Below are 11,300 nucleotides of genomic sequence, written 5' to 3'. Positions count from 1 at the left end.
TATTTTTATTATTTTAGTGATACCTCTTCTTATAGTAGCAAACAAATATTAGTAAACCTAAATCGTCTAGGAAAACAAGAAACGAATTCTATATATTTGGAGGAGAACGACTTTTCATAGGACTAAATACTTATACACTAATTTGTGATTATTCAGATTATACAATAGAAGACTGAGGAATAATTTTTCTTAAGCATTCTTTAGATTTTTTTTTAGCGTCAAGAGGTATGTATTAATTTTAATTTAATTTTTTTTAGTTATTCAAACCTTATTTATAAAATTATTCAGTCGAGAACTCTAGAACTATATACTAAATAACCATAATTATTTATTTTGTTCAATAAATGAATTTAGCATTAACAATAAAAAAAACTTTAAATGAAAAGTGTACACAATTTAATCACAAATGTATTTATTAGTTTTATATAACACACAACACAAGTACATTCTTTTATTTATTCAAATTTTAGTATAATGAGGTGTTCATAAATTTAAATCGGTGGAAGCCGACAATAATAAATACTCCCTCCATTTTACAAAGAATGATCTAATTTGACTTGATACGGAGTTTAAGAAAATAAAGAAGATTTTTGAATCTTGTGATCCTAAATTAAAGTTATGTCAAATGTACAAAATTTCCCTTTAATCTTGTGGCCTTTAACATACCACATGAAAAGCTGAAAGTAAAATGTTACCAAAAAATGAAAGAAGTCATTCTTTTTTAAACAGACTAAAAAGGAAAGAAAGTCATTCTTTTTGAAACGGAAAGAGTACCTTATAAATTGTTCACTCGCTCTAAAATAAAAATAATAATCTTGAAATTGAATTTCAAATTAACTCTATCATTTATTTTTGATTAATGATTATTATAAGTTTTAGTAAGTCTCATAATTATTTATATTAAAATAATATGATTACCGTCTAAAAAAATCACATAAAAATGTAATCAATCTCATCCCGCATATCAAACAACCTATTGACATGTGGTGGAATAGCCCAAAATGACAAAAAAAAAAAAAAAAAAGTGCTCTTTGTGGGCTTGCCATATTGAGGTTTTTTGAATTTGCTCACCCCCACCCCCCAAACCCCACACCACAACCCCAATGATGAGTCAGTTGATAAATTCTTTGAAAATTAACTGAAGAAATCTCTCACCTTTTTTCTCCATATAGTTTTTGGTAAATCTCTGAAAAATCCCTTCTCTTTAACTTGTATATGAATACCCTTTGCACTATAATCCATGGATGTAAAGATTTGAAATGACTGATATTTAGTCTATTTATTTAGGTTTCCATGTATCAAAGATTTGTTTTTTTGGTATATTTTGAATGAAAATCAATTTTTTTGCTAGAAATTTGTTGTTGTTGTTGTTGATTGTGTTTATTAGAACTTTGTGCTTCTGTGAGCTTCCAGTTATATATAGTATGTTTAAAACTGTATTTGCCTATTTGGTTTGAGCTTAACTCTTGTGTACACTTCTGATGTCTAACTCTAACTAATGCAATATGGTCATTGAAAATCGAGTAGTCGGTAGATGTGCATTATCTTGCTGTCTGTTCATACTAGTAGTCGTAGTATTGTTCTTGTAGTTTTTGGTCCTTCGGTTTCTGATACTATATGTTGTTTCTTGTACTTTGACTGCTATGTAAGTTGTATTTTGTTTCTAGTATTGTTCTGTTACTATCTGTTGTTTCTTGTACTTCAATTACTTATTTTTCTGGACTGCTTTGGGATTCTTTTTTTCTTGAGTCGAGGGTCTATCGGAAACAACTTTTAAACTTCTAAGGTAAAGGTAAGGTATGTGTACCTATACCCTCCCTAGACCCCTCTTTGTGGAACTACACGGGGTATGTTGTTGTTGGATCATTGAAAAGCTAATCACAAGTAAATGTCTGTGTTTGTTGCAGATTGGTAGCCTGAAAAATGTTCTAACTACCCTACTATATAACAAGTTAAATTGAACAAATAGTATATAAATTATTTGCACCGTCAGTGTATGCTAATTAAATCCATTTGATTTTTGTGGTCTTTTTAAGGGAATAATGGGGAAAAAGGCTAAGAAAAAGGCTAGAAGTGGTGTCAAGGAGACACGGAATCCTGTTGCATCTGCAAATCGTATTGATGAAAAGATCAGTCCGAATATTGAAACTCATGATGATGCAGTTTCTGTTGTAAATGATAGAAAAGGATGTCCACATGTTGATAAGGTTATTGATGTGGACAAAGTCTCTGCTAAACTTAAGTCTTCGAAACCTGTTAGGTGCGAAGATTGCAAGGAAGGAGTAGCTGATAGACACGCTAGTAGGACGAAAGGTAAACAAGGAAAAAAGAAGGGAAGTGCAGATCCCAAGCAGAAGTCTAAAGCCATTTGGGTCTGTTTAGTATGCGGTCATTTCTCGTGCGGAGGTGTTGGGTTGCCTACTACACCTCAGAGCCATGCAGTTCGGCATGCGAGACAATACCATCACCCTCTCGCTGTACAGTTTGAAAATCCTCAACTGCGCTGGTGTTTTCTGTGCAACACACTACTTCATGCTAAAAAAGTAGAGGATGGCAGTGAACAAAAAGATGTACTTGAGGACATTGCAAAGATGATTAAAAGGCGTCCGTCTGAAGGGCCTACTACTGATGTGGAAGCTGTTTGGTTCAGGAGTGGGAGTGTCACTAGCGAAATTAAATCAGAAGCTTCTGCTTCTATAAGTGCTGATGGAAAAGGTGGTTGTGCCATTAGGGGATTGGTTAATTTAGGGAACACATGTTTTTTCAATTCAATAATGCAGAACCTACTGGCAATGAATAGACTACGGGATTACTTTCTTAAGTTTGATGGTTTTGCTGGTCCTCTTACCGCTGATCTGAAGAAGCTCTTTACTGATACAAGCAATGAGGCTTCGTTGAAAGAATCTGTTAATCCAAAATCTTTGTTTGGTTCATTATGTACCAAAGCTCCACAGTTTCGAGGATACCAACAGCAGGACAGTCACGAATTGCTTCGTTGTTTACTTGATCGTCTGTGTACTGAGGAATTGACCTGTAGAAAGCAAATCAAATCTTCTCAGGATGGCGGTAAATCCCTGAGTTCATGTCCAACATTTGTCGATGAAATCTTTGGTGGTAGACTCTCTAGCACTGTTAGCTGTCTTGAATGTGGGCACACTTCAGTAGTCTATGAGCCATTCTTGGATCTCTCATTGCCTGTTCCGACTAAAAAACCTCCTTCTAAAGAAGCTCAATCAGTCTCCCATGCCAAAATATCAAAACCTCCAAAGAGAAGTGGAAAAGTTCTTCCTAAAGTTAGCAGAGATGCAGCTTCTCTCAATTCTCAAGGAAATGGAGAGAAATCTCTCAGCCATGTGCATCCTAGAGTACCTGTCACTGAAGGAATGATACTTCCTTCTGATACATCGCTAGAATCCATTGATGCTGGTGTTATGGCTGATAATACGGGTTTAACTTCACAGGACTCATGTTTCACTCAGAAGCCCCGTAATGAGGAAACTTGCGAGGGTGTGACTAGGCAGTTGGCTACGGTGGATGACTCGACATGGTTAGATTTTCTCGAACAGGATACACTGCCAAATGGTGATGACGCAGCTTCAGAAGTTGATCACATCCTGACTAATCAGGGTTCTGAAACTGGATCTGTTCAACCTGTTGACCCTTTGCAAAATAATCTGGATGCTGATACAGAGATGAAGTTGACATGTACAGACAGCACTCGTTCTCCTAATGATTTAATGTGTTTGGATGACCAAGGACAATCCAAATCACCAGACCGCAATATAGCTTCTGAATTCAGTAAAAAATTACTGATTAAAGAATCTGGAAAGATCAGCTCTGTGGATTCAAATCTTGGAACAGATTCATGTACGAGGCTATCGGAAGATGAAGCCCCATTACAACTACAAGAGTCAGAGATTCTGTTACTTCCATACAAAGAAGTAACCTCAACTGCTGGTGACATGTTAAAAGAAGGTTGTGAGGTATCCTCAGCTGCTGTTGGTTGGGAAGAAGATTCATTGGACTTGGATGGTGTTGGAGACTTATTTAATGAACCTGAGTCTGATGCACAGTCTTTGTGCAATGCTGCTGTTTCTCAGTCCAATGGACTGAGAGAAACTAGTTTTACTGTTTCAAACATCAGCGTGTCTGATCCGGAAGAGCTTGATAATACAGATGCTCCTGTATCAGTGAAGAGTTGTTTGGCTTATTTTACGAAGCCCGAGCTTCTTTCCAAAAGTGAACATGCTTGGCAATGTGAAAATTGCACAAAAGTTCTAAAAGAAAAGAGAATGAGATCTAAGAATAAATTGACGAAGCCTAGATCACATAGCATGGTGAATGGACATCAGGACAAAAATTCAAATGGTGTGTCTTCTTCAGGAACATCTCCTCTGCCTGAACTGAGAACTCATAATGGAATTACAGACAAAGATGCGTTAGAAACTTTTGAGGACAGATTATTGACCCCAAAGGGAACCAGCCCTCGAGGTGATCGAGATTCAGTGTCTTCACTATTGGAAAATGGCACACGGGAAAATCACAGTGCAACTAGCAGTCAAGTGAATAGAGACTATCAGACCAATAAAGTTCAACTGCTGGAAGCTCCGCTGATTTCTGCTATATCTGAATCTGAAGAAAGTGAGAATGAGGAGACAGACTTTAAAAGAGTTAGAGTTGAAAGAGATGCAACTAAACGGATCCTAATTGATAAGGTCCCTCCTATTTTGTCAATTCATCTAAAGAGGTTCCGTCAAGATGCTCGGGGGCGCTTGAGTAAGCTGAGTTGCCATGTCAATTTTAGAGATGCAGTTGATCTGAAACCATATGTTGACACCAGGTTTGTTGATTCTCCTTCATTTTGGGCATTTAATCATTTCTGGACTTTTGTGTATCCCTTGTTCATTAGACTGATTCATATTTTATGCAAAAATTTAACAAATAACGGCCAAAAACTTTGGAGTCCATAATAGTGAAGTCATGGAGTCTTTTGAGACAGAACTAGTCATTGATGCTATTACACTCTTACATTCGATGTTACTTTGTCATTCATTTAATATATCTTTGAACATCTTGCATGTTTGAGAACTTCAGCACAAGAAATTTGTAACAAACTATGTACCTTTTACATTTTGTTCACAGACAGTATGCAAGTGTAGAATGAAAACATCCTTTTTAGAAATAATCTAACTTTAAACTTCCCATTTTACCTTAATGAGATGATTAATAGCCACATAAGTATCTATGACTTGTTTTAGACCACAAGTTTCAAAAGTGTTCCTTTCTTGGACTTTATGCTCACTCGAGTAACATCAAATAAAATGGGATGGAGGAAGTAATACTTTGTGCGTGTGTATCCGTGTAACATAACTTACTACCCTTGCTTTTTATGAAAAAAATGATTGAATTCATGTTCTTGTTTCCGACATGTTTTAACACAAAAAGAGAGAAAATACAGCTATGGCTCCCGAGCTTTTTCTCTCATATAATCCACTTGTACTTGATATTCCTCAGCAGCAAGTTGTTTCAGTAACTGCAAATGCCCTTAGAAACTTTTTTTAAAAATCTTTTTAATACACAATACAAGATGAGGTCCAGGGTGTATGCTATTTGTCTATGATAGCGAGGGTGTCAACTAAAAGCTTGTACTGTGGAGATGCATTCTAGAGAGTTAGGGTCGTTTGGTTAGGAACAAGTTATTATGCCCTCCATAGTATGTTAGTGATTTCAAAGATATGTCGATAAAATAACCATATGTTCAATGCACATGCAATATGTCCTTTTTTCTATTAAGTTTCTGCAAAATGGAATATCTCTGCTGAAATAGCCTGATGATTACTTGATGATCACCTTTGCAGGTGTCTGCAGAAGGATACATACAAATACCAGCTTATTGGTGTAGTAGTACATTCGGGGACGATGAGGGGAGGTCATTATGTTGCATATGTTAGAGGAGGTCCCAAGATCACAGGGAAAGACGAGAACGCGGAAGATTTTGTGTGGTATTATGCAAGTGACACTCATGTTCGTGAGGTTTCATTAAAGGATGTTCTTCGCTCTGAGGCATACATTTTATTCTATGAAGAAACTTGATATAAATTTCTTAATTTATGATCATTTTTGGGCATACACACACAGAAGTAAAGGGTGGGGAGAGTGAGTAATCTCCAGTATCAACACCCATTTTTTATTTTCAAATTTTGATGTGTAATTGATTAAGGAAGTTACTCATTTTAGAATGTACTTTTTTAAGAAAGAGAATATGATTTATTTTATTTTTTATGAAAATTTAATTAGTAAATAGGATGAAAATAAACGATAGCAAGGGGCGGAGCTACACTTCTAGCTAAGTTCGGTAGAACGAATAACTCTTGCCAAAAATCATGTATTTGTTATAAGAAATCCACTTAATATGAATACATAGTTTATTTAGATTGCAGTAAACTGCTTATTTAGAATTTAGAATTCCTAAACTTAAAATTTTCGACTTATTTTTTGTAACAAAAAGGGAAAATTATATATCATGAATTATAGATCATTGATCGTGTTAATGTCAACTTAGAATTTATAAATGTTTGTACACTTTTCTTGATTATGACTATATATAATATATCAAATAACAAAATGTTTTTTTTTTTCAAAATAATTATTTATACGTTTAGTGCCTGTCTAAGTAATTATCGGTTAGTCAACAAATATTAGTAAAATCCTTCATGAATTTTATTTCTAAAGTTTTTGTTTGCCTAGTCTATGCTCTCTCTCTCTCTCTCTTACATTTTAATTTTTTAAGAAAATAAGTTTTCTTTTAGTGCGTTGAAATCATCAAAATAGCAAAAATGATGTATAAAACCGATGCTATAAGATACTGATATAGGATATATGGTTTTCCTTTTGTGGCAGCATCCAAAACTTTGAGTTTATCGACTCTGGATTCTAGAAAAGGTAATTTACTATCTTCTGAACAACTTAATTTATACATATTAAATGAAAATCAAAGCAACTGAGTTGTATCGAATCCGTAGCTAGAGTTTTATTTTCAATTTGTGAAACATGATGTTGATTATAGAACTTCTTCATCAACCAAAGGATTTTCTCAACTTCATGAGCTGATGATATCTTTGATGAAACAAAACAGAGTCGGGTCCAGAATTTAAACTTCTAAGTTATGTCAATTTACTATGTGAAATCGAACGATTCTATAGCAATTGGATCAACACATGAGAAACAAAATGTACCTAGAATCAGCAGAAGTATCCCGAATGCAATGGCTGGTGAACAGATTGCAGCAGGATGGCCTGCTTGGCTTGTTGCAACGGGCACTGAAGCTATCCATGGATGGCTTCCTAGAAAACTCGAATCGTTCCACATGCTTGATAAGATTGGTTACGGAGCTTACAGTACTGTTTACAAGGCTCGTGACCTCGAACACAACAAAATAGTTGCTCTGAAACGATTGAAGTTTGACAATGTAGAATTAATGATGAAGGAAATCAACATTTTACGAAGGCTGGATCACGAAAATGTTATCAAATTGGAAGGGTTGATCATCACATCAGGTATTATATTTGGTTTATTATATCTTATTTTAGAGTATATGGAACATGATCTCAAAGGACTTCTATCAATCCCCGGTGCATTTTTCTCCGAATCACAGATCAAATGTTACATGAAACAACTGCTAAATGGAATTAATCATGTTCATAGTCGAGGTATCCTTCATCGAGACATAACCACTTCAAATCTATTACTTGATAATCGCGGTATCCTGAAAATTGCAGACTTTGGCCTGTCTACACTTTCCAAATCAAAGCCTAATGTCCCTTTGACTAGCTGCATTGGGACTCTCTGGTATCGAGCACCAGAACTGTTAATTGGATCGTGTTTTTATGGAATCGAAGTGGATCTATGGAGTATTGGTTGTGTACTCGGAGAATTGTTTAATGGCAAAGGAATTTTGCAAGGTAATAACGAAATTGATCAGTTGCATAAGATATTCAAGCTATGTGGATCTCCTTCTGATGAATATTGGCGAAAATACAATTCGTCTAATGCAGCAATTTTGAAACAGAAAGTACCTTACAACGCGAAAATCGAAGAAACATTTCATGATTTTCCTGTTGCTGCTCTGGAACTTATGCAAATTCTGCTTTCTATAGAACCACAGAGCAGAGGAACTGCTGCTATTGCTATGGATCACAGTTTTTTCAAAGTTGAACCATTTGCTACCGATTCGTTTAGTTTGCCTAAATACCCTCCAACTAAAGGATTGGATGTAAAATGGAAGAATTCTAAGGTGTGTTCAACCATTTTCGACGAAATGGATCACAGTTTTTTCAAAGTTGAACCATTTGCTACCGATTCGTTTAGTTTGCCTGAATACCCTCCAACTAAAGGATTGGATGTAAAATGGAAGAATTCTAAGGTGTGTTCAACCATTTTCGACGAAATTAACTGGATGGATGAGCGACATGATTTAACCAATGATGCTTTAGGGGTTACACCCTGGGTAACAATAGATGAAAGACGAAGATACAAAATGCCCGAATCTGCAAATTCCTCTGAAGGAGCAAATAGAGATAAGGGCAAGGAGGATCAGGAACACAACTTCTGGAGTTTTATAAAGGGAAAGAAGAAGCAAAATCATGTTCCGTCAACTGCTGCCTCGAAGAGAGTTAATGGCCATGATATCAAGGGTAAAAAACAGCAGTATGGTTTATTGACTACAGCATCAAATCAAAATGATCGTGATTTCAAGGGAAAGAAGAGTGATTTTTATGCTCGGTTACCTGTTGAATCGAACCCAATGGATGTGGATCGAGTGCTCAGGGAGCATGATCGGCATATCCAGGAAGTTGTTGAGCGCGCCAAGCTTGAGAAGAAAATGAGAGCTAAAGTTCAGGTTGAAGGCAGAAATGGAAGCTTGGTGGACAAAGCATCCCATGGCTCAAACTAGTGACTTATAGGTCACACAGAGATAACTTTACCGTTACTCCAAGACTCCCTTCAGACCTGAAGGCTGAAGTAAGCAAATTAAATTACAAATTTAGATCAGTTATATTCATCAAGGAACACTTTTCATGTAAATTGCAATCCTGCTTTGAAAACTTTTTTCTCTTTTGAGCCGAGGGTCTATCAAAAATCGTTTTTCTACCCCATAAAAATAGGGCAAAGATCTACATATCTACATTATACCTCTCTAAACGCCACTTGTGATATTACACTTGGTATGTTGTTGTTCTTATAATAGTAAAGTCTTTTTGCTACTTATAACAGTAAAGTTACTATAGTGAGTACAGTTTAATAATTTTTTTGTTATAAAACAGAGGTGGAAACAGAATTTTCGTTAAAGGGGTTCAAACTATAAAGAAGTAAACACAGGAAGAAGCCACTGAATTCAACATCTACTCTCTCTCTCTATATATATATAAAATTAACCTTAGATATACGATACAATTTTTCACCAAAGCCCCTTGCACCATTCTGGTTCTTCCCCTGGTTATAAAGGTAAATTTCAGTTTCCTTAATGACAAAAAATACTTGTTTTTTTTTGTATAGTAGGTAAAATTCAGTAAATTTATTGTTACATGTGAGTAAAGTTCAGTTACTTTCATGAAAACTTTATTATCATAGCTATAAAATTTCAGTTACTTCACTTAAAGAATATTTATTGATCTAATTACTCAATTTAGGTTACTTTAAAACTCTCCATCTATTAATTCAACCCAACTTCAAGAAACAAGTCTCAGTGCAATTTTGTTAAATTACTGAATGGGTTTCCATCTAATAAGTCTAAGTGCTCTTATATTAATAACTAGAGTTTTTGAAGGTCTAGCTTTACCATTTGATAAAAAATACAACATTTCTTGGGGGAACAACAATGTGAAGTTATTGAAAAATGGAGAAGAAATTCAGCTATCTCTTGATAAATTTTCTGGTGATCTTACCTTTGTAGTTTTCTTCTTTCTTTCAGTGCTTTTACACTTCAATTTTGAAAATGCACATCTAGACACCTCAACTTGTCTTTTCTATGTCTCGTGCGTGGACATCGGGCGTTGATATGACACATAATTCTTGGAGGTGTCTAGATGATCATTTGGTTTGATGGAGTGTTCAACTGACACATTGAAAATAAGTTAAGAAGTCTATATATGCATCTTCAAAGTTGAAGTGTTTAGTTGTCAGTCGAACCCAGATTAAGACGTTTGTCTATACATTATGTCATTTAAATAGAGTGATGTGTCAATTTTTGTCCCTTTACTATGAGAAATTGTTCAATTGTGCCTTAGCTTAGAGTTTTTGGTCTATTCATTCTCTTGTTGTTCACAGTTTATCTTGTATCTGCCCTTGCTATTAACGTAGCTCTAGAGTGAAATGATTAGATTCCACGTGTCTAAATTCTTCATGTCGATATTTTACTATGATTTAAAATGACCATCAACTTGAAGCTCTAGGAGGGGTAAAAGGAAAAAATGAGAGAGTTCTCTTTACGATAGGGTAAAGATAAAACTAAAAGTTTAACGGATGGCAAAGTTACTCAATTTCAAATAGTACGAGGATAATTTGACTTTTCTTCCTTTCTCCTTGTTTTTCGATTTTAAGTTTTTGTCTTCTTAGAATCCTAAATACCAAAGGATTTTTTCTTTAAAAAATAAATAATAATCTGCAGGATGTGGAATTCAATCCAAACAAAGTTATGGCTCTGGATCATTCAAAATGAGAATAAAGCTACCAAACAAAGACTCAGCTGGAGTAGTGACAACCTTTTATGTAAGAACACATATATACATTCAATTTTTCACTTCTTAAGAGTTAAAATAATTTAATTTTTTACCATAACTTTTGTAAATATTTATCTCTTGAAAGGGGCAGTTCGATGCAAAAGAGCATTTAACGTGCGCATAGGGTTCGAGAAAGGGTCATATTCCAAGGGATGTGATATAGACAAAGACTCAACCTAATACAAATGTTGTGGCTACTTCCACGCCTCGATCTCGTAACCTAATGAGATAACTTTACAGTAGCTCCAAAACTCCTCTTCCTTCTAGTACTAGATAGACTCTTCTTAAAATAAAATAAAATGTTGGATTGAAGGCAACAAACTTGGATAGAGTGAACAATGAAGGTTCATATAGCTGATTTTGCTTGGATGTAGTAGTTATTAAACATTTCATTACATTCAAAACACTAAAATTTCATAATAGTGTGGAAATTCTTAATTAATTTTAAGTTCCTCAATTTTATTTTATAAGTTGTATTGCTTATCTTTTTTTTAAAAAAATAATTATTTTAATCTTTTGGCA

At 34.8% G+C, this 11,300-nt stretch overlaps 2 protein-coding genes across 2 annotated transcripts; both read left to right on the top strand.

Annotated features, from left to right (window-relative positions):
• Positions 1-1,085: 1,085 nt before the first annotated feature.
• On the top strand, positions 1,086-6,253 carry LOC125831761 (ubiquitin carboxyl-terminal hydrolase 2-like). The gene is made up of 3 exons (XM_049510951.1): positions 1,086-1,178; positions 2,037-4,840; positions 5,859-6,253. Exons 2-3 carry the CDS (start codon positions 2,043-2,045, stop codon positions 6,091-6,093), a joined length of 3,033 nt encoding a protein of 1,010 aa, XP_049366908.1. The 5' UTR covers positions 1,086-1,178; positions 2,037-2,042; the 3' UTR covers positions 6,094-6,253.
• A 912-nt stretch (positions 6,254-7,165) lies between these two features.
• LOC125831113 (probable serine/threonine-protein kinase At1g54610) lies at positions 7,166-8,953 on the top strand. The gene has a single exon (XM_049510297.1). The coding sequence runs from the start codon at positions 7,166-7,168 to the stop codon at positions 8,951-8,953; it is 1,788 nt and encodes a 595-aa protein (XP_049366254.1).
• The last annotated feature ends 2,347 nt before the right edge of the window (positions 8,954-11,300 follow it).

This window comes from Solanum verrucosum, unplaced genomic scaffold (assembly GCF_900185275.1).
Source record: "Solanum verrucosum unplaced genomic scaffold, falcon-dt-bn FXZP01000049.1, whole genome shotgun sequence".
NCBI classification, from domain to species: Eukaryota; Viridiplantae; Streptophyta; class Magnoliopsida; order Solanales; family Solanaceae; genus Solanum; species Solanum verrucosum.
Note: the sequence above shows the minus strand (reverse complement) of the source record. Positions and strands in the feature narration are given on the sequence as shown.

Bases quoted from the DNA above. Each gene is read 5' to 3' on its own strand.
- LOC125831761 (XM_049510951.1), top strand. From the start codon at position 2,043: ATGGGGAAAAAGGCTAAGAAAAAGGCTAGAAGTGGTGTCAAGGAGACA. The intron at 4,841-5,858 runs GTTTGTTGATTC...TCACCTTTGCAG, and splicing joins AAACCATATGTTGACACCAG to GTGTCTGCAGAAGGATACAT.
- LOC125831113 (XM_049510297.1), top strand. From the start codon at position 7,166: ATGTCAATTTACTATGTGAAATCGAACGATTCTATAGCAATTGGATCA.